The 23,153-nt window shown below is 46.8% G+C and overlaps 2 protein-coding genes across 2 annotated transcripts; both read left to right on the plus strand.

Moving 5' to 3' along the window:
- The first annotated feature begins 9,940 nt into the window (after positions 1 to 9,940).
- LOC146194138 (uncharacterized) lies at positions 9,941 to 21,596 on the plus strand. Its single transcript, XM_084597260.1, has 11 exons — positions 9,941 to 10,437; positions 10,507 to 10,570; positions 12,977 to 13,166; positions 13,238 to 13,432; positions 13,517 to 13,606; positions 14,687 to 14,737; positions 15,745 to 15,777; positions 17,990 to 18,192; positions 19,481 to 19,640; positions 19,901 to 20,038; positions 21,495 to 21,596. The coding sequence occupies exons 3-11, from the start codon at positions 12,977 to 12,979 to the stop codon at positions 21,503 to 21,505; spliced, it is 1,071 nt and encodes a 356-aa protein (XP_084453386.1). The 5' UTR covers positions 9,941 to 10,437; positions 10,507 to 10,570; the 3' UTR covers positions 21,506 to 21,596.
- On the plus strand, positions 10,597 to 12,905 carry LOC146194139 (uncharacterized). The gene has a single exon (XM_084597259.1). The coding sequence runs from the start codon at positions 10,748 to 10,750 to the stop codon at positions 12,821 to 12,823; it is 2,076 nt and encodes a 691-aa protein (XP_084453385.1). The 5' UTR covers positions 10,597 to 10,747; the 3' UTR covers positions 12,824 to 12,905.
- Positions 21,597 to 23,153: the final 1,557 nt, after the last annotated feature.

Genomic DNA, 23,153 nt, shown 5'->3' on the forward strand with positions numbered 1-23,153 from the left:
TTGCGCGAACTGATTCGCAGCGTCGTGCGCGAAGAACTAAGCAAGTTCTGGAGCCCTCTGCAGCAATCTCCAACTTCCGTTTCTGCTATAGTGCGGGAGGAGGTGCGGCAGGCACTCAAGAGCCCTCTTTCGCCTGTAGTTCCGAGCCCGCCATTGCTGTCGGGGACCGACAATCGTCCCACATATGCGGAAGTTCTGCAGAGTCAGGCTCCTCCTTCACCACCGCCCATTCTCGCGTGGCCTACAGTTCCGCTGCCCTCGGTGCAGCCAGTGCAGAACTTCGACAATCGTCCGCTGCCCCGACGCAAAGCCGACATTTGGCGCACGCCTGACCGCCGTCCGCTTTGCTTCCACTGCGGTGAACCAGGACATCTTTACCGGGATTGTCCGTATCGACGCCTCGGTCTCCACGGCTTCCGCATCGACTCGCCTCCTCCCCGGTTTGGTCAACGACCCCGAGTTATTGAGGAGTACCTGGCGAAACAGCGTTCTTCATCTCGTTCGCAGTGTCAGCCCCGCTCCCCATCGCCAAGGCGGTCCTCCTCGTTCACTCACGGTTCCTCGCGAGAGGACCAAGGCCGCTCGTCTAGCCCTGGTCGGGAAAACTGAAAACAGCGACCTTCGGGGGCGAGGCCGCTGGTAGTCGCTGCGTTGAAGACCTCCCGTCGTCGCCGCTTCGATCCGACCGCGAGCTGGTGGTACCGTCACCTAGGGAAGCAAAAAGTGTTTCTCTGGACATTCCGGTTATTTTAGACGGTCGCACTACGGTCAATGCATTAGTGGACACCGGTGCCGATTATTCAATTTTGAGTGGTCGCATGGCGACTGTTTTGAGGAAGGTGCTCACTGCTTGGCCAGGTGTGTACCTTCGAACCGCCGGCAGTCATATAGTTACTCCAAAGGGGATGTGCACGGCTCGCATTCAGATTAACGGGCGTACGTTCGTCGTTAGTTGCGTTGTTTTAAGTGACTGCTCCCGTGACCTTATCCTCGGCATTGACTTTCTGCGGGAGTACGGAGCAGTTATCGACTTGCGAAATAGACTCGTCACGTTTTCGATGGGACAATCTACCGAACAAGATAGTAGCAGTCCTTGCAATACCGCACTTCGTGTTTCCGCTGAGAGCGTCTCGCTGCCGCCGCGAAGCAGTGCTCTTGTGGAAGTTACCTGTGACGATTTCCGTACCGATGATGCTGTAGCGGAGGCGAACCATACACTCCTGCTTGCTCATGGCATTTGCGCTCCCCGATGTTTATTGTCGTTTCACAATGGCCTGGCTGCACTCCTTGTCACAAATTTTTCTAATGAGCACGGACACTTGTTCCCGGGGACTGCTATCGCTTTTGCTGACCACGTTGCGCACGATCCGGTCTGTTTTGCATCCACGGCAGTACAAACTAACGAGCCACCTCTTAACAACATCGACATTAACTGTCACTTGTCAAAGGAGAAACGGCGGGCTTTAGAGCAACTGCTGCTAGACTTCAAGCACTGCTTTGCTTCTTCCTCGAAGGTTCGTCAAACGCCCATCACACAACATCGCATCATTACTTATGACGACGCTCGCCCAATACGACAGCAGCCTTGTCGTGTGTCTGCCAAAGAACGAGAAGTGATCCAGACGCAGGTTCAGGAGATGCTGGATGATGGTGTTGTGCAGCCTTCACAAAGTCCGTGGCCTTCACCAGTAGTCCTTGTCAAAAAGAAAGACGGCACTCTTCGATTTTGCGTCGACTATCGGAAATTGAATAATGTGACAAAGAAAGATGTATACCCGTTGCCGCGCATCGATGACTCACTGGACAGATTGCGAAGTGCGAAGTATTTTTCATCTATTGATTTAAAAAGCGGCTATTGGCAAATCGAAGTAGACGAAAGAGACCGAGAAAAAACCGCATTTGTCACTCCAGATGGCCTATTTGAATTCAAAGTACTCCCATTTGGATTGTGCTCTGCCCCAGCTACATTCCAAAGGATGATGGACACCGTCCTCACTGGCCTCAAGTGGCAGATCTGTCTTGTGTACTTGGACAATGTAGTTGTTTTTTCCGAAACATTTGATCAACACCTCGAACGCCTTCGAGCTGTCCTGGAAGCCCTCCGTTCTGCTGATCTCACGCTGAAGCCCCAGAAATGCCACTTCGGGTATACAGAACTCAAGTTCCTCGGCCATGTAAGCGCTGATGGGGTGCGCCGGGATCCCGATAAGACTGCTGCCGTCGCACGATTTCCCGTTCCAGCTAATAAGAAGGCTGTTCAGCGCTTCCTCGGCCTGTGCGCATATTATCGGCGTTTCATTGCGGACTTTTCTCAGATCGCAGAACCTCTGACGCGCCTTACAAGGAAGGACACCTCCTTTGTGTGGAACTCAGAGCAGCAGATGGCCTTCTCTTTGCTTCGTGAGCGCCTTCAAACATCCCCTGTTCTGGCGCACTTCGATGAACCAACGTCTGGTCATTTGGGTTGCTCACGGACTCTTGCTCGAGTGCGCAACATGTATTACTGGCCAGGACTCTCCGCAGCTGTGAAACGCTATGCATATACAGAGTAAAACTGGAACATCAAATGAATTTACAAAAATTACACTGCGCTACTTTACTCTTCGACCTAAATGGTTAGAGCCTAAGCAGAACTGCCGCGTTACATGCTTACGCATGGAGCCCCAGCTCAGACTGGACTGAACTCTCTTGGATCACGTTTCATTTTACATATTCACAGAACAAAGAAATAGGGGCGGTCTTTTTCAGAGGCCAGCCCCACACATCAACTGTCCAATAGGAAATGCTATGTGGGCACAGCCCCATGGGTTGGCCTTAGCCTCTAACCCAGGGCCCCACTAGCAATACAAATTACAAACAAAGCACAGCAACACTCTTTCCCCTGTGAGGGCGTCGAACCCTCTCCTCTCGTGAGACTTTCTTCCCCTTTGTCTCCCGTACACCACCGCCTCATCCACGCTGCCGCTGCTGGCTGAATCCTTTCCACAGTGCACTGCCCCGCGCCATCTATGTTTACTACTACGAGCAACGACAAAGAAAGGGAAAGATCAACCAGCCGCCATTCCGCAGGTGGCTGGTTCTGGCTCGACCGCTCTGAGCACAATAGCCGCGTCAACTCCTGAATGCTTTTTCGGGCGCTCTTTTGTCGCATCTGCAGACGGGATAAAATTCCATCTCTCCCTCGCCCTTCCTTTATTTCCCTTTTTCACTCTCCTCTCCCTCTTTCCTTATACCCTCTCTCCACTTCCCACCCTCAAGCTTTTCCTCTCCCTCATTCCCTCTTTCAGTCTTTAGCTCTCACTCTCTCCTTTCCCTCTCTCCCGCTTTCCCTCTCCTTTCCACCCCACTCTCTCCTCTTCCACTCTCCCTCTTTCATTATTTTCCTTTCTCCCTCTTTCACTCTTCCTCTTACCTGCAGTCTTTTCTTTCCCTCTCTCCCTCTCTCTTTTCGTTATATCCCGCTTCCCCATTTCCCTATTTCGCTCTCCCTCTTCCCTTCTTTCCCTCCTTTTTTTCTATCCCTCTTTCCTTCCCCTTTCCTTCTCCCTCTCTCCATGTTTCCCTCCCTCCCTCTTTCCACCTCTCCTGCTTTCCTCTTTCCCTATATCTCCCTTTCTCTCTCCCTCTTTCCTTTCCCTCTCCATCTATCCTTCTTTCCTTATTCTACTCTCCCTCTTTCCTTCTTTCCTTTCCCTCTCTCCATCTTTACCTCCCTCCCACTTTCCCCCCTCTCTCTCTCCTTCTTTCTCTCTTCCCCTCTATCCTTATTTCCCTCTTGCAGTCTTTCCCTCTCTCCCACTTTCCTTCTTTGCCTCTCCCCCTCTCTTTCATTTCCCTCTTTCTCTTTCCTCTGTCAGTCTATCTTTCCCTCTTGCTCTCCTCTCTCCCTTCCCCTCTCCCCCTCTATCCCTCTTGCCCCTCTCTCCCTCCCCCCTCCAACTATCCCTCTCTACTTCTTTCAGTCTCTACCTCTCTCTTTCACTCTCCCCCTTCCATCTCCCCTTCTTCCTCTTTCCTTAACCCTCTTCCCTTTCCCCTCTCTCCCTCTTACCCTTTCCTTCTTTCCCGCTCTCCCTCTTTAGCTCTCTACCTCTCTCCCTTTCACTCACTCCTTCTCCCCCTCCCTTCTGTCTCTATCCATCTTTCATTCTTTCCCTCTTCCTCTTTCCCTGTCTCCTTCTTTCCCTCTCTCCCTTTTCCCTCTTTCTGTCTCCCTCTTTCCATCTCTCCCTCGCCCTCTTGCCTTCTTTCCCTCTCTCCACCTTTCTCTCTCTCCTCTCCTTTCCCTCTCTCCCTCTTTCGCTATTCCTCTTACCTGCCCTCTTCTTTCCCTCTCTCCTTCTTTCATTCTCTCCCTCTTCTCCGTTTACCTCTCCCTCTCTCCCTCTTACTCTCTCTCCCGCCCTCTTTCAATTTTTTCTTCTTTCCCTCTCCCTTTTTGGTCTCTCCCTTCCTCCCCTCCATCCCTTTCTCTGCTTTCACTCTTCCTCTTACCTGCAGTCTTTGCTTTCCCTCTTCTCCCTTTCCCTCTTTCACTATCCCTCTTTCCTTCTTTTCCTTATGTGGCCCTTTTCACCCCAGAAGAGCCAAGCAACAGGCCGGGGGAAAGCTTGTACCCATTCAAAAACCGGTGGGTAACCGGCGGCACCAGGGGTTGAACCCGGTACCTCCCGAATGCGAGGCAGATGCTCTACCACAAGGCCACCGCTTCGGTATTTTAGGACTGCTGCAGCTGAGGCTCTAAGGAGCACTTCAGGTGGGGCTCTTTCCTTCTTTCCCTCTCCCTATCTCTCTCTCTCTTGCTTTCCATCTCTCCATCGCTCCCTTTCACTCTCTCCATCTTTTCCCCTCCCTCTTTCACTCTCCAACTTGCCTTTTCCCCTTCCTTTTTCTCTGTTGCTCTCCATTTCCCTCTCTCCCTCTCTCTCTTTCCTTCTTTCCCCCTCTCCATCTTTCTCTCTTTCCCTATCTCCCTCTTTCACTTTACCTCTCTCCTTCTATCCTCTCTCCCTTTGCCACTCTCTCCCTCCTCCCTCTTTCTGTCTCCCTCTCTCCTTCTATCCTCTCTCCCTTTGCCACTCTCTCCCTCTTCCCTCTTTCTGTCTCCCTCTTTCCATCTCTCCCTCACCCTCTTGCCTTCTTTCCCTCTCTCCACCTTTCTCTCTCCTCTCCTTTCCCTCTCTCCCTCTTTCGCTATTCCTCTTACCTGCCATCTTCTTTCCCTCTCTCCTTCTTTCATTCTCTCCCTCTTCTCCCTTTCCCTCTCCCTCTCTCCCTCTTACTCTCTCTCTCCCGCCCTCTTTCAATCTTTCCTTCTTTCCCTCTCCCTTTTTAGTCTCTCCCTTCCTCCCCTCCTTCCCTTTCTCCCCTTTCGCTCTTCCTCTTACCTGCAGTCTTTGCTTTCCCTCTTCTCCCTTTCCCTCTTTCACTATCCCTCTTTCCTTCTTTCCCTTATGTGGCCCTTTTCACCCCAGAAGAGCCAAGCAACAGGCCGGGGGAAAGCTTGTACCCATTCAAAAACCGGTGGGTAACCGGCAGCACCAGGGGCTGAACCCAGTACCTCCCGAATGCAAGGCGGATGCTCTACCACAAGGCCACCGCTTCAGTATTGTCACGGACAAGAGGGCTAGATGTGACTAAGACGACGGGACGAAGCTCAACCAGCAGGGAAAGTTCCGCGCACAGCACGCGAGACAACTTCGGCGTCCTCTTCTACCAGGTGTCACCTAAAAACATCTGGGACACCAGGTGGCATTACTCCCCCTCCTAAAAAAAACGAAAGCACAGACTGGGCGCGAGCGATGGGCGATGCAAGTCAGTACAGAAAACGAATATAAAACAGAGGCGGTGCCCTACACAACTAAACGAGTGCATAGTACACCGCACATTACTGCGTGAAATACGGTTTCATGCGGACAACGTGCACCACCTCGGAGCGTGGTTGTCGACGCGAGGTCTGCACAGTACCCGCTGGAAGGACTTCGTATGTCACTTCTGTGACACGGCGCAGAACCTTGTAAGGTCCAAAGTATCGCGACATCAGTTTTTCAGACAAGCCGGGCCGGCGCACCGGTGTCCGCACCCAAACTTGCTCTCCTGGTTGGTATGTGACGTGTCAATGACGGAGGTTGTAGCGACGCGTATCCTTTCCCTGCTGTTGCTGAATGTGGATGCGGGCAAGTTGACGTGCTTCCTCGGCGCGCTGAGCAAACTGCTCAGCGTCTGGGATGAGAGGATTATCCGTGCAGCACGGAAGCATGGCATCTAACATCGTCTGAACGTCGCGTCCATAGAGCAGGCGAAATGGCGTAAAACGCGTAGTCTCTTCGATGGCAGTGTTGTAGGCATACGTGACGTACGGGAGAATCTCGTCCCAGGTCTTGTGCTGGGAGTCTATGTACATTGCAATCATGTCGGCGATCATTTTATTGAGTCTCTCCGTGAGGCCATTCGTCTGTGGGTGATAAGCAGTGGTTTTGCGATGGCTCGTGTGACTCAGCTCAAATACATCGTGCATAAGTTGTGCCGTAAACGCCGTGCCTGGATCGGTGATTACTTGGGACGGTGCGCCATGGCGCAACACGATCTGCTGCATAAAAAACTGGGCGATCTCAGATGACGTGCCACGCTTCACCGCCTTGGTTTCCGCATACCGTGTGAGATAGTCGGTCGCAACTATAATCCATTTGTTACCGACCGATGTCAGCGGAAATGGGCCCAGAAGGTCGACGCCGATTTGGTCAAACGGTGTTCGGGGAGGCGCAATAGGTTGGAGCAAACCCGCTGGCTTGAGAGGTGGCGCCTTTCGACGTTGGCACTCACGACAGCCTCTGACGTAGCGATGAACGGCGTCAGCGAGTTTAGGCCAATAATAGGCTTGACGAACTCGAGCGAGTGTGCGTGTAAAGCGCAAGTGGCCGGAGGTGGGCTCATCATGGCAGGCAAAAAGGATATCGGCACGGAGGTCGGCTGGCACTACGAGGAGGAACGCTCGGTCAACAGTGCTGGAGTTCTGTTGGCATAGAACGCCATTCCGGACACAGAAAGCAGACAGGTTTCGAGCAAATTGCCGAGGGATATCAGCAGCGCGACCCTGCAGGTGGTCAATGACAGGTCGAAGGTCCGGGTCAGCTCGCTGTCGGGTCATTATGTCTGAAGCACTCACCAGTCCAAGAAAACCGCTCTCATCGTCCGTGCTCTCATCGACTAAACCGACGGGTGTGCGCGACAGCGCGTTAGCATCTTCGTGCTTCTGGCCATATTTATACACAATGGTGTACTCAAATTCTTGAAGGCGAAGACTCCATCGTGCTAGGCGCCCCGATGGGTCGCGGAGGTTACCCAGCCAGCATAAGGAATGATGATCGGTGACAACTTTAAACTGGCGGCCGTAGAGGTAAGGCCTAAATTTCATGGTTGCCCACACAACCGCAAGGCATTCCGTTTCCGTAGTGGAGTAGTTTGTCTCGGCGCGGGAGAGCGTGCGGCTGGCATACGCTATTACCTTTTCGACGCCAGCTTGGTGTTGAACGAGTACAGCGCCAAGGCCGATATTGCTGGCGTCGGTGTGGACTTCGGTGTCAGCGTCTTCATGAAAGTGCGCAAGAACAGGGCTTGTTTGCAGTCGGCTGCGCAGCTCCGCAAAAGCCTTTTGTTGCTCGGCGCCCCACGCGAACTGTGTATCATCGCGCGTGAGGCGAGTCAGGGGGGCGGCAACTTTGGAAAAATCGGCGATGAAGCGGCGGTAGTACGTGCAGAGACCCAGGAAGCGTTTCAAACTTCTCTTGTTTGCAGGAACGGGAAATTTGGCGACAGCAGCAGTCTTGTCGGGGTCTGGCCTAACGCCTGCGGCACTCACAAGGTGACCAAGAAACTTCAACTCTTTGTAGCCAAAGTGGCACTTCTCGGGCTTGAGCGTCAAGTCAGCTGACCGGAGGGCATCTAATACTGCGCGCAGGCGTTCGAGGTGTTCTTCAAAGGTTTCAGAGAATACGACAACGTCGTCGAGATAGACTAAGCAGATTTGCCATTTGAGGCCGGCGAGGACGGTGTCCATCATGCGCTGAAAAGTTGCCGGCACTGAACATAGGCCAAAAGGCAGCACTTTGAACTCGTACAGTCCATCTGGGGTGACAAAAGCCGTTTTTTCGCGGTCCCGCTCATCAACCTCAATCTGCCAGTACCCACTCTTCAAGTCAATGGAGGAGAAGTACTGGGCGCGACGAAGCTTGTCGAGCGAATCGTCGATACGGGGCAGCGGGTAGACGTCTTTTTTAGTGATGGCATTCAGCTTTCGATAATCGACACAGAAGCGAAGGGTCCCATCTTTTTTCTTTACCAGCACGACAGGGGATGACCACGGGCTGTTGGATGGTTGTATGACACCATCACAAAGCATCTCCTGAACTTGTGTCTGAATCGCTTCACGTTCCGTCGTTGAGATGCGGTACGGCTGCTGGCGGATAGGGCGGGCGTCGTCAGGAGTAATGATGCGGTGCTTCACGAGAGGCGTTTGCCGTACTTTCGATGAGGACGCAAAGCAAGAGCTGAACTCTAGTAGGAGGGCACGTAGCTCACGATTCTGTGTGTCCGAGTGATCCGGACTAATATTAAGACGGTCAAGTGTGGGCTGCACAGTGCTAACAGCCCCAAAAATAAACATTCAGAAACATCCGCTAAGGAGTCAGCAAACGCGATGGCAGTAGCAAGAAAAAGATTCCGGGGTTCGTTGGTAAAGTTAGTCACCAGGAGATCAGACCAGCCGTCGCGGAGCTGGATTAGGCTGCGCGCTGTACAGATACCATGGGTGAGCACAAGTGACTGGTTGCCTTCCGCGATTGCATGCCCGTCACGCAGTTCGTCGCAAGTAACAGTCACAAAAACACTGGCGCGTGGCGGAATCGAAGCGCTCTCGGCGGAAATTCGAAGGGCGGCGCGGCGTTGGCGATTCTTGGCGTCAGTATCAGCAGCTTTCTCGGTTGAAAATGTCACTGTGCGCTTTCGGAGATCGATAATAGCTCCATACTCCCGGAGAAACTCAACCCCAAGGATAACGTCACGGGAGCAGTCAGGTATAACGAGGCAGCTTACAATAAACGTGGAGCTGCGAATTTGAACTCGTGCCGTGCACAGGCCACTAGGAGTTACGACATGTCCGCCAGCGGTGCGAATCTGCGTGCCCGACCATGGTGTCATGACTTTTTTTAGTAGCGCTGCTAGCTTCCCGCTTATAATCGAAAAATCCGCGCCAGTGTCCACCAATGCGCTAACCTTATGGCCGTCGAGAAGCACGGGTATGTCCAGCGAGAGTCGATTTTCATGCGTAGGAACTGTCGTCGGTGCCGTAAAATCCAGATCGCTCACAGGTCTCCTTGTCAGGGGGTCTTCGTCACGTCGATTGCAAGCGGCCTCGCCCCCGGAGGTCGCTGTCTTTAGTTTTCCCGGTGGGGACTTGGCGAGCGTCGCTGCGCCGTCCAGGATGGCCCGCGCTGCGGCGATGGTCGGCGGGGGGACGTGGATCGTGACTGCCGCTGAGAAGCTGGCGCCATGCGCTGCTGCGCTAAGTAGTCTTCAATCTCCCGGGGTCTTTGGCCTATTGGAGGGCGACGCATGTCGATGGGAAATCCGTGAAGTCCAAGGTGTCGATAGGGGCACTGGCGATAGAGATGACCTGGCTCCCCGCAATGGATGCACAGGCGCTGGCGATTTGGGGCGCGCCACAGGTCCGTCTTCCGCTGGGGTGGTCGTCGGTTGTCGACGAACGGCTCAGTGTGTGCGGAATACAGTGAGCCTTGATCGGGTGGCGGTAATGGCGCCGAAGCAGTGGCAGGGCGTCGCGCCATATCTGCATAAGTTGGACGCAGGTACTCTGTGGGGAAAGGTCCCATTGGACCACAAATGACCGTCGGACATCCGATTTAGATCCGAACGTCCGCGACCGCATTGGGCCGTCCAGTGGGCGTACACTGAACGTCTTTTTCCGGACATTAACAAAGCCCACCGGTAGTAAACCATCGGAGGTCCTGCGGATATTTGTTTTTGGATGTCCAGCAACTTCAAACCAACGAAAGTCCAGCGGATTCACTATTTTGGATGCATGAACAGTCCGTCGTGTTATAATACTCTGGACGTCCGTTGTACGTTTCTGCACGATTGACATTTTTGAAATGCACTCATATGTGTTTTCGTTATAAAGTAGAATGTTACATGCGTCAAAAATAAGTATTTTTTGCATTTGAAGGTACCATATGTTTTCTGCTCTGTATATCTGTCTAGAGTTAATACACGTCCATCTCCGTACGGCGGCCCTCTGCTACAGCCAACAACAGCCACTGCTAGCCGATCCGATGCTCGAGCGCGCGCGCGGCGCTCGTATCGCTGTCTCGCTTCTTCGAAAGTCGTTGCTGTCGAACGTCACTTGCGTGACTCCTGAGAGCGGTAAGACCGATTTTTTCGTTCTGTAGCGTAGCCCTAGTGCGTACTTTTGGGTATTTCTTTTCTTTGCAGGTTTCGTACGTTAAGCTAGCTGGAGCCAACTTGTTGCAACCAGCCGGCGTCAGCAGTACAAAACGTGAGTTCGTTTGTGGTAAGAATTGCCCGCCATTGTTTCAATCTTCAGCCGATTTAGGTTCGTTGTAAGTATGAAAACGGGACGTACTGTTATGGCGGAATCGTGTAGTTGCTTTTTTATACACGTGGCGTTAATTGGTTGTTCAGCTAGTTTTATTTATCCGGTTGCATACTCATTATGGCTATGCAGCAACGAAGTGATGCTCGCGTATGTGAAAAGGCCACCCGGGAGGCGAAGAAGTCATTGATGCTGCTTGACTGCGCAAGTAAATGCACACCGAGAGGACGAACCTCTCGCGAGTTGGGGACTGGGCCTACTGTGGTGGTTGCTGGACGTTCTATAGAAGGTTATAGTAGTGATGGAAGTTGTGATGGCAGCTTGGTTACCTCAGCTGCTTTGAGCGCAAGTTTGCATCGCTCACGGTGCAATGAGCCCATGCAGGATTTAGAGTTTTGTCCTTGTGCCGAAGACGGTGACAGTGGAGCAGCGACGTCGCAATGTGATGGTCGAGATGAACAAGATTTCCGAAATTATCTGCGGGAATGGGCAGTTAAGCACGGAATCAAAAGGCGTGCGCTGACAGCTCTATTGAAGATATTGAGAGGTCATCCTGCTATGTCGGACCTCCCAAAAGATGGTCGCACGCTTCTGCGTACTCCTCGCAAACCACGGGAACAGTGCGCGGTTACCCCATTAGCACCAGGCCACTACTGCCACTTTGGTTTAGCAGATGGACTGCTTCGTTTGCTGCGCCAAGTAGAAAATCCGCCTGCCATGATTACTTTAACATTCAATGTTGATGGTCTTCCACTGTCAAAAAGTTCAAGGATGCAGCTCTGGCCTATTCAGTGCCTTGCTCATGGCTGTGTTGATGAAACACCATTTCTTGTTGGTGCATTTGCAGGGCATTCAAAGCCAGACTCTTCCAGTGATTTTCTGAAGCCATTTGTTTCTGAGCTGCAGACCTTGCTGTCTGAAGGCCTCATTGTCAATGGCAAAATTTTACATGTGACCGTGAAGGCTATTGTGTGTGATGCTCCTGCACGAGCCTTTATAATGGCTACAAAAGGGCATGGTGGCTACAGTGGCTGCCCCAAATGCACTGTGGAAGGGCAGTATTTGCATGGAAGAGTTGTATTTCTGGAAATGGACTGCTCGCTGCGTACAGATGCAAGTTTCAGAAACCAGCATGACAGTGAGCATCATAAGGGAAAGTCAATTCTTTTGGACCTCCCAATCAACTGTGTCGATGACATACCCTTGGACTACATGCACCTTGTGCTTCTTGGTGTCATGAAAAAGCTTCTTTCTTTGTGGGTTTCTGGACCGTTAGGAGTACGTTTTGGACCACTTAATCGTCAAAATTTCAGTGAGCAGAGCAGTCAGTTGCATAGCTTCATACCTCGAGAATTTCCTCGCAAATCACGAGGGCTTGAAGATCTAGAGCGTTGGAAGGCTTCTGAATTCAGGCTTTTTCTCTTCTACACTGGCCCAGTCATCCTGAAGTTTTGTTTGTCAGACAACTTGTACCAGCATTTTCTCTTTCTTCGTGCTTCCCTTTCCATCCTTGCTAACAAGGTTCTCTGTCGTCAGCATGCTGCATATGCTGATAAGCTTCTGAGGTGCTTTGTTTCAGATTTTGGTGATCTGTATGGAGAAGAACATATTTCCTTCAATGTACATTGCTTAATACATCTGTCTTCTGATGTTGAAAGACATGGTGAGCTGGACTCCTTCAGTGCATTTCCATTTGAGAACAACATGCAGGCCATTAAGAAATGCCTTCGCAAACATGGGAAGCCACTAGAGCAGTTGCAGAATAGGATGGCTGAGGCAGATCTCAAGCCATGCAACTGGGAGCCATTGAGTGAAACACCTCTTCCGCTCCATCAGCACACGCAAGGTCTGCTGTTGCCAGAGTGCTCCCCTCCTGAGTACAGAACGGTGAAATTTGAAAACTTCACGATCTCTCTAAATGACAAAGACAGCTGCTTTCTGCAAGATGGCCATGTCATTGTAGCCAAAAACATAGCGCACCTGAAAGACTCAAATGAGCTGTGCATTATTGGCTATGAATTCTTAGTTAAAGAGGACTTGTACACCATGCCCTTCAATTCCTCCAGGATTGGCATCTGTCTTGTATCGTCCCCCTCATCACCAAAGATATGGCACCTGCATAGGTTGCAAAAGATGGTTAAACTGCCGATGGGTGACAAGTTTTTAGTGGTGCCGGAGCTACACACGGCCAACTGACATGCCACTCAACCATATTTCACCTCTGTTATTGCCTGTTTCTTTGACACAAATATTGGTTAGTGCATGTTTTAACAATTTCAAAAGCAGTCTCAGTTGTCCTTCTGTTTATGTGGGTGTGAGATTTATCTTTTCTTTTTTCTCATTTTTCAGATGGCATATGCCATTGTTGAATTTTTGCACCACGACCAAGTGGAGGTTGTTCCGTCTTCATGGATCAGTGACAGGCAGTGTGCTTGGCCACTTCATGTAAAAGGGGACAGGATTGTGTCGTTAGTTCGAAAAGCAGCACCACCGGACTCATCTTGGCAACTGTTCGACGTATCTGTGAAGGGGCTGTTTGGTAAATGCAGTTGACATAGCACTTTTGCTTGTGATAGTCTGCAGCACTGTATATCTGAAAATTTATTCCAGGTACTTATGATTTGGCTAGAAAGAAGCTCGACAGAAGTCAATATACTTCTGAGCTTAGTAGTGACACTGAAGTGCCACAAAAGAGGATTAGAAGGCCACCCCAGGCATGGTCTGATGATGAAGAATCAGACTACCCCAGGGTGAAAGTGCGGCATGTGACGAACGCTCCATCAGTGCCCCTTGACTTTCCTCAAGGTTATTGATCATTCACTTGAAAAATGCTAAGCGGCTGCATTGTTATAGTTATCATAGGCAACCTTCGTTTTGTTTTCTTTTCAGGTCTGTCCTCTACTGTGCCTAGCACCGTGACTGAAAGTGCTGTGCAAAGTGCCACACAGAGTGCTGTACAAAACGCCACACAAAGTGAGGGTAAGCAAGTGGGGAATCTGCTTTCATTGTCATGTTTATTTCCTTTCTGATTTGTCCTACCCAACTCGCATAAGGGCAGAAACGAGTAAATTATAGTTAGCCACCTAAAAGAACACACTCTTTCAGTACTAATCCAGGTGATGAAACAACCACACATATGGCAGAAACTACTTGTATGTACTTTCCTGGGCTTCTGTTTTTTAATGAATGAAGTGTTAAGCCCATGAAGAATTTGCCACTTGAAACATAGCATCCTGATGTGATGGCTTGAAGGTTAGGGCACCTAACTCCTGGATTCTAATACATAACAGTGATACATAACAGTGATCCAGGCTGCAGTGGATGCATGTCGATGGAGGCAAAATGCAAGGTGCCCATGCATTGTGCAATGTTAGCAGACATTGAAGAACCCCAGGTGGCTCATATTAATCCCGAGCACTCCACTATAGCATGCTGCATGTTTCATATTGCTTGGGGTGTTAAACCTCGTATTACATACAAATCAGTAAGTTTCGTCAACAGAAATAGACGTATCTATGTGTGAAACTTTTACACCAGCATCATGATATGATAGGCTAATTTGCTTAAGTAACTTTTTGTCTTTGGCAAGGCCCTATTGTTTTTGCATAATTGTAGAACTTAATATGAAAGACATAGATGAAAGTTTTACACAGATTTATTAGCTAAGATAACTTCAAAAATTGGTCCTTTCACTCTTCATCTGAGGCAGATGGAAAAGGTCGATGTGGCAAAGCAAAGTGAACGTGGCAAAAGAGTGTGGCTAAGGTTCGGACAGATTAGATTACTTTGCTTTGCTTAGTTTTGTATGATTCGTGGCCATGCTTGCATTTCATTTGCACCTGGGCAATAAGCATTAAGAAGTTTGAATTTTTTCAGCTTTTGAAATGCATGTAGCAATTTCATTGTTATGGGTAACAATTATGAATCCGACATAAAGAGTGTGCAAATTGTTTTGGTCAAGACTTCACCATTGTGCCGAATAGGGGTAAAATTTGGAGAATTTCTGGTGTTGTGTAGCCAAACAGTGGTGTAATGTCTGGTTGTTTTTTCACTGTCCAGATGATTGCTTGGAGCTGGTATCTCTTGGCGACCGTGATCTTTCAGATAAAGGTGAGTTAATACCGCTGTTTCAGGATTTTTCAGAAGTGTTTATTGGAGTACTTTTTCAGACGCTGTGGTGTCATCATACTGCTCTAGAGGGACACTATGTTTCAGTGAACTACAGTTAAACCTGGATTTAATGAACCTCCATTTAGCAAATTCTTTTATATTATGATGTTTCTAAATCTCCCATAACCGCTTCTATTCAAGCATGTTTATTTGAGAGCTCCAAATAGTGAAGGTGTTGCAGTGTTTGACTGATATAAGAAATTTGGTGTGCCAACTATCTGTTAGCTAGTACTGAGTTGCTGGAAATTTAGCCGAACCACGTGGAAGTTTCATCACTGTACGACGTTAATTGAAATGAGAGGAACATCTGCAATATCAAGGAGGGACTGCAATCGTTCCAATGCACCGCATTCCAGCACGGTTTCCATATCTATATGGCAGATGCAGTGGTCTCCACTGCTTTCCCCTTTACACTAGCAATAATTATTACTGTTCATGCTCAAAAGCAGCAAAAATATGACAAAGATGTGAGCCTGTGCACCCATCTTCACTGCACATTTGATCCTGAGAATCCAGTGCAGAAACCTAACGCAAGGGCAGCGGGGATGGCCGACAGCACTGATGATGCAAAGAAAGAAGTCCGTTCCTAAAGGCACTGGTGACGGGAAGCCTGACAGCGGAAACATGTATGAAAAAGCAGGTGTTTTCGTGGCCAGTCTAGTGTTATACCCATGTTTAACTGCATACTTTGGCATAAAAGGCACTGCAATGTAGTCGCATTTCTGCCCATTTATTGAAAGCTTAGATGAGCATATTAGCACAGTTAGGACAATTCAGTCAAAAAAAGAGTTGAAAATGAAACAAAAAACATGCACTCATAATGCTGGCAGTTTGCATAGTTACACTGTAAAATGTTAGAAGTGATGGATTTTGCTTCAGTTTTTTATTTTATCAACAAATTTATACATTCAATGCTAAGGTTAGGCTGCTCGTTCTTCCATTTGCAGATAAGGCTTCTAGCAGCTTTTCTGTTGATGAAGGTAAGTTCAGATTTTAGTCTTTGCACTTCTGGTAAAAATTTACTGTTTCCACTTAGTAGTATGTGTGGTTAAGCGCTTAGTATGGAGAAGCCTTTGTTCCATTCGTCAGCACATCCAAATAAGCCTCAAGGTGAGATTTCTGTACTTTGTGAGCTGTCCAAAGAGATACATTTTAAATGTTATGGTAACCAACAAACTGTTCTGGTTTGGTATTTATCTTATTCGGGAAATCGACTTTATTGAACTGGCACTATCTTTTACGAAGTAAAAAAAAACCGTGCCTGAAAAGCGCGGAAAAAATTGACACGGCTATGTTCTATGGAGCTGACAGCAATTGCTTCGTGCTTTTGTCATTTTGGCCTTAAGAATCTTCGCTGACCAAAATATTAGCATTTATTTATCGAAGAAAGGGCCCGTGACTGTGAAATAATGGCTATCATCCTTGTTACGAGCGTATTCAACTTTGCATGCACTTCCAACGGGGACAGGGCACTTCAACGCTGCTTCTGCCAGCATACTCCTTTTTCTGAGGGTTGGGCGTGACTCTTACTTTGTGCTCCCTGCTATGCAAAAAGGCAATAAAAGTGCTATTTTGGATTTTTCAAAACACTCCAAGCTCAACTTCCTTATGTCGCTGTACCCTATTCGGTCAAAAACTAGAAAGTAGGCGGTGAAGGTATTTTTTTCACTTTCTATCTTGCGCTGTGCAACAGCTGGATAGAGTACCTATGAGACGGAAGTGCTGAGGAGCTTGCACAGAAAATTATTTTGGGCATGGCGGCCTTCCAAACCGACGTCGCAAACAGCCTAATTGCATGCAGTAGAACACCTCAGAAATAGCGCGGTCGACCATGTAGTGAATGCCCAGTGCCTGTCGCAATGAAGCCTAAACCGCATTTAATACTGACGCTACCATTAGGTACAATGGCTACAACCACTTGCCGGAACATGTCAACACACTGAACTCACAGCGCTGCCGTCGTGAAGGATGCACAGTGAAGTGTCGGATTCAAAGTGCCATCTTTTTGTGCATGCCTGCTCATAGTAATTGCTTTGACCTTTTAATAAGCGTACTCTGAAGTGACTGAATTAAAAATTTGAGCAATAATCCGTTAACCATCTTTTCAGCTCGATACTTGCTAAGGGCGCTCGCGCACTTTCTGCTGGTAGTATGCATTACTTTTTCTGTATTGAGGTGACCTGTCCTCGAATGGGGACATCGCAAATGACTATAAAAAATAAAATGATTTCTTTCAGTTTATTCAGGGCACATCATTTGAAGCTTGGAGAACCAAAAATGGCTCTTAGATATTTTGTTCGTGCCTGAAGGGGTTAAGTTTAGCTCAAAGTGCACAGTGGCCCCTGTATGGCTACCTGGCATGGTAGCATTTGTATGTAGCACTTAGCTGGGTTGTTGCTTTTCTTCTGTACCTTCGCCGTTTTTGTACTGGTGACCTAAAGTCTGGGTTGCTGGCAGTTGACACATTCCTTTTCTTTTTTCTCATTGATGCTTTTGTGCTCTTTGCCTGAATTTGCTGTTCTCTTTCCCACCTTTATCTCTAGTGTGTGGTAATGTGAGCACAGTGGCTTTCCTTCATGTGATGTTTTCTTTGTCATTGATGGGACATTCCTTGCTTGGGCAGTAATTTTTGCAGTTAAAAAGCAATCTAACTATGAATACATTTGGCTCTTAAAAAACTTACTTCTGCTTTTCGTAGACAATAATTTAACCAAGGGTTATTTACAACCGTTTGTGCAGGTATAAAGTGAGACTTTTTTTAAAACTTGCCTTATAGACTCCTATATGGGCATTAAGTAACATAGGTTAGATACAACATTATGATTGAAGAGTAAAAATAATAGTGTTACTAGGTATTAGGATGGTAAATTACTGTCAACTTTCTATTAAATTTTACCACTTGCATCATTTTTTGCTGCAGGGTATAGGGTGCTAGGCATTCCAGCATATTTAAGACTATATTAAGGAGAAGGGCAGCATCAACAAAATAAAAGGTTGTGACCAAGGAACCCGTAGGGGTTCCGAAACGTCTTCTTTTTTCATGTTGACTTGGTCAGTGACTGAAACTCTTTTTACTCAACTACCATGCCTGACCAGACGAACCTTCGTCGAACCCTTGACTACTCGTCAACGAAATATTTTTTCCGTTTCTCAATTATATATTTTTTCTTGCGTCTCTTTCACTACTTCCAGACTTCAAGCAGCACGTTATCCGGCTACTCAATATCTTGCGCTTTACGCAGCAGCAGCATGGAGATATGTTAAACAAACTATGTGAAGTTCTTCCAAGCCAAGCAGTTATCACCAAGTCCCTTCTTATCACTGAGCCATTCACTTCGGTGGATGATCTGCTCAAGTTCAACGAGCAGCTGGATAAAGAAAAATTTGCACTTCTGGTAAGTGTTCATATAATGAACCAGGAGAGCTCTAAAGGAGGCATATTGAAATTTATTTATTTTTATTTTAAAGGTCCTCTAGGGATATTACATGAGAGGTGGGCTAACAAGAAGCCATTAAGGATACAGATGGTTGGTCTTCAGTTCTAATGGCACAGACCAAAAAGAAAAAGTTGAGAGAGAGCCATGAGAGGAGGAGACCGCGCATCCATCGGCGCACACCACCACCATTTTACGTGACCCCCTACTCAGCGCACGCAGAATAGCTGGAGGGAAAAGCGCTTTTATGCCTTTCTCATTAAGAGTTGCCACATAATACTTTTTGAAGCAATTTCAAGCTTTAATGCTCATTTTCTATAAGTTGAAGCAGCTGCAGTATGAACCATATTTGAGGTTTTTTTACAAAGCTACAAAAATGTACTGCACCTTTTTTTTTTTTTTATATCAAGGGGTGAAAAAACTTGAAAGCTATGTCATTCACTTTGTAGAGTTGTTGTTAGTACAGTTTTGCTATTTATATTCATGTGAAGCATAGAAAATTTTGTATCTGAGTAATAAAATTTGTCTTGAAGTTGTGTGACCCAATCATCGCTGGCTGTCTCCAGTGGTAAACTCTAAATTGTAAACTAAAATAAATATATACATGGTTAATATTGCAAAATATTTTAAACTGCAGAACTCTATACTTGTACTTGTAGTGCAAATGGGCTATTTTTGTGCTATTTCTTGTGTGAGCTATGTAGTACGCTTTTAATTATGCTATTTGAGCATCGGCTTTATTTTAACATAGTACCTTTAAAAGTCCCGTTACTCAGAAAATCTGGTATTGGTGTTGTGAGTGAAAAATCAAGGGCATGGCACTGGCAGATGGTAGCTGGCATGGCCGGGCTTTAATTGTTTGATGGTTTGTACGACTTAACGAGACCAAATGTTTTAGAAGGTTGGGAGGAGCTACCAGCTTGGGTTGCCGATTTGAGGCAGGACAGTGAATTGAGTGTCAACCTTGCAGTGCTCTTAGATGCAGAGTCAGGCATGCTATACCTAGACGATGCAGCCACATTCATATAGCTTAGTTAAGTCGGGGCTTTACGTGTTGGGTCATCGCCTATGCTATTGCATCATACCGTTAAAAGGCAGGGCTTAAGTGTCTACCATAATTTTTTAAATGTAGTGCACTCTTGACATTTGTGCAAATCAGCTTGGCAAGGAAGAAAGTATTTTGTAAAATGATATGTGTCTTGTGCACCTAGAGGTGCATATCTTAAAACAGGACATGATTTTTTTGCAGGTACGCGAGCTTGTGCAGCTTGGTGGCAAGAATGCGAACGTGGCCGCTAAACGCATGCTGGCCTATGTTGTAAGCGACCAGGTGGCAGCAAAGTTCTCCTGGGTTGGAAGGAAAAACAAGCTGAATTTTTCAAGCTTGAAAACATCAAATGCAATTATAGGTAAGACAGATACATGTGGAAGATTGTGCATGGTTTCTTTGCAAGAAAGCCTCCTGTTGAGGCAGGAGAATTTTTCCTATTTTTCCAAAACAGGCCTGACAAGACCTAGTAAGTCCCCATTTAAACCTGGTATAAAATAAAAATTACTGTTAAATTCCACCTCTGCACAAAATTTCGCCCAAATAAGCAAACAATGCTTCAGTGTACGTTGATGTGTCTGCATTCAGTTTGAACACAACACTCTAATATCTTATCTTTAGCTGCTGCAGGAGAATTTCCGCAAGGGAACATGGCCAATGTTGAGGACGTCATCAAATCATGGTTGAGGCATGCACCTGAAAGGCTTTCTGGAATTCAAAGACAGAAGAAACCAGTACTGTCTGCTGATCCATGTGCAGGTCTGTTTCTTATGCTAGTTGTAATCACTAGCTGCAATAATTTGATTAGGTAAAACCAGTGCCATTTGCCATTGCAGCATGCTTGTACTTCACGATATCAACTTCTAGTCTTGTAGGCAAAAACAAAGCAAGCTATCCTTAGCCATTGTATCGTTATGACTGTACAGTGGAGGTTTTTGTCAAAAAGTTTTGAAACATTAAAGCTGTTAAAAAAATGTGAGTTTACAGTTAAGGTTTAGATTAAGTGCACTTTATGAGCAGCTTTTTGTTGACCAAACTTTATGGGGATTAGCCTGATTGTCTTTGCATGATACATGAGATTTAACATCCAAGAGAAGCGTAGCTATGAGAGACACTGTAATGGAGGACTGCTGTTTAATTTTGATTACCTAGGGCTTTTCAATGTGTAGTGTCATGGCACAGGGCATGGATGCTTTGCATTTTTCGGCCACACGGTACAAAGCGTTTGGCTGTCAGTAAATTACCCCCTGTTAAACGATCTCGATACTGCAGTTATTTGTCCGATTCTGCGGGCTTCTTATATTTCCAGTGATTTTCCTCATGCTAGTTTACTGTTCTATTTATTGCTGGATGTGCAACTTGTTTACTCAATTGCTACTTTGTGTTGCAAAACACTTTAGCAGGTACCATATTTTTCTTTTACTTTAAGACTGGTAATTTAGATATGCAATAATCAATATGCTAAGCATTAGAGGTCTTGTTTACAAGAAAAGCCAGCGGCATCATGAAATAATCATTGCTTGACAGGGTTGTGATATCATCCAGCCATCATTGCAAAGTGTTGCCAAAGAAAGCAAACACTTGCTAAAAAGATAAAACGGTAGTTGCGTTTCAATTGAGGCAAAACGGAATGATGTGCCTGTTTAGTGTGCAACATGAATGCATGCTAGAAAATCAAAGGGTGTCGAAATATCTAGAGCCTCCTAATTTGCCATCCTCCATAGCCAATTTTGCCTTGGGAGTTTAAATCTACAAACATAAACCAGACCACTTTTGTTGGGAAAAGGTAACTGAGCGAGAATAGTCGTCAGGCACGCTACTGGTGAGGAGCATTCTTGGCGTGTTTGCCCTGAAGGGATCTCTATTGCTGTAATGTTGTACTCTCAATGATAGCTTAAGCATCGATTAAATTTTTCTGCTTTGTTGCTGCTGAGATCATTCGACAAATTTCCACTTGAAGTATGAGTTGGCAAAGGCAAAATAAAACAAGGCTGACACCTGAATGCTGGCTGGCGAGTGTGGTAAAGGCCGTTTGATAGTTAAAGAAAAATGAAGGTAAAGGGCTTACGTGCTGAAACAGCTCTTGGTCGAGCTTAATGTTACTTTGTCATAGCATGCATTGTTTTTGTGATGATTTTTTTTTTCTAGAAAATATGCTATGTTCCCTTGCAAAAATAAAGCATAATAAACTTGTTTTGTTTTTCTTGTTTTTCAGGTGCTGAATGAGACGTGACCCGTGTTTCTCTTGTTTTCACATATGCCACAGCAACTTTTGACCAAGAGTTAAAAAGTTCCATTGCCATCAGATGCCAAGGTCATCACGATATATAGGTCTCCCAGTTACTGACTTGGTTTCTCAGCCGGTTGTGCAGACAGTACTTTGACGGTGGTGAAAGTAGCCAAGAGAGCACACATGCTTGATCATAGTCATCCATCTCGAACCAGGTGTTATCTCAAGATGTGCGCTTAGCCCGGTGCAGACCAGAGAACAAAGTTTGGCCATTCTAGGGAACCATTCCCCCTCTGTACATTTAATTTCAGTTTTATGTTTGCATTTGTTTTCTATGTGATCTATTTTACGTTTAGTTTGGCAGGTTTTGTTTGCAATGGCCTAATTTTTTAGCTGCATCATGATGGTCTCATGACATTGTGTGTTACTTTGAGGTTGTATTCCTGAAGTGCATTAATTTCTTGTAGTGGCGGGGGGCTTATGCACGACCAGTCACTGCTTATGCCTTCAAGGGGAAACTTATAGCAATGCTGTCCTTTTAAAGGTTTGCTCACCGCCTAGTCATCCATCTCGAACCAGGTGTTATCTCAAGATGTGCGCTTAGCCCGGTGCAGACCAGAGAACAAAGTTTGGCCATTCTAGAGAACCATTCCCCCTCTACATTTCATTTCAGTTTTATGTCTGCATTTGTTTTCCATATGTGATCTATTTTACGTTTAGTTTGGCAGGTTTTGTTTGCAATGGCCTAATTTTTTAGCTGCATCATGATAGTCTCATGACATTGTGTGTTACTTTGAGGTTGTATTTCTGAAGTGCATTAATTTTTTGTAGTGCTTATGCACGATCAGTCACTGCTTACATACTATACTCAACCAGCTCTGATTAAGCCTGCAAGGTGAAACTTATAGCAATGCTGCCCTTTTAAAGGCTTGCTCACCGCCTAGTCATCCATCTCGAACCAGGTGTTATCTCAAGATGTGTGCGTAGCCCGGTGGGTGTGGACCAGGGAACAAAGTTTGGCCATTCTAGAGAACCATTCCCCCTTTGTACATTTAATTTCAGTTTTATGTTTGTATTTGTTTTCATATGTGATCTATTTTACGTTCAGGTTGGCAGGTTTTGTTTGCAATGGCCTAATTTTTTAGCTGCATCATGATAGTCTCATGACATTGTGTGTTACTTTGAGATTGTATGTCTGAAGTGCATTAATTTTTTGTAGTGCTTATGCACGATCAGTCACTGCTTACATACTATACTCAACCAGCTCTGATTAAGCCTGCAAGGTGAAACTTATAGCAATGCTGTCCTTTTAAAGGTTTGCTCACCGCCTAGTCATCCATCTTGAACCAGGTGTTATCTCAAGATGTGTGCTTAGCCCGGTGGGTGTGGACCAGAGAACAAAGTTTGGCCATTCTAGAGAACCATTCCCTCTCTGTACATTTCATTTCAGTTTTATGTTTGCATTTGTTTTCCATATGTGATCTACTTTACGTTTAGTTTGGCAGGTTTTGTTTGCAATGGCCTAATTTTTTAGCTGCATCATGATGGTCTCATGACATTGTGTGTTACTTTGAGGTTGTATTTCTGAAGTGCATTAATTTTTTTGTAGTGCTTGTGTGCGACCAGTCACTGCTTACATACTAT

Source organism: Amblyomma maculatum, chromosome 3 (genome assembly GCF_055883805.1).
Source record: "Amblyomma maculatum isolate TAMU_Amacu chromosome 3, ASM5588380v1, whole genome shotgun sequence".
Taxonomy (NCBI): domain Eukaryota; kingdom Metazoa; phylum Arthropoda; class Arachnida; order Ixodida; family Ixodidae; genus Amblyomma; species Amblyomma maculatum.

Excerpts from the sequence above, each read along its gene's own strand:
- LOC146194139 (XM_084597259.1), top strand. The coding sequence starts at position 10,748 with ATGGCTATGCAGCAACGAAGTGATGCTCGCGTATGTGAAAAGGCCACC.
- LOC146194138 (XM_084597260.1), top strand. The coding sequence starts at position 12,977 with ATGGCATATGCCATTGTTGAATTTTTGCACCACGACCAAGTGGAGGTT. Across the intron at positions 18,193-19,480 it reads AAGAAAAATTTGCACTTCTG|GTACGCGAGCTTGTGCAGCT; the intron begins GTAAGTGTTCAT and ends ATTTTTTTGCAG. Across the intron at positions 19,641-19,900 it reads AACATCAAATGCAATTATAG|CTGCTGCAGGAGAATTTCCG; the intron begins GTAAGACAGATA and ends TCTTATCTTTAG.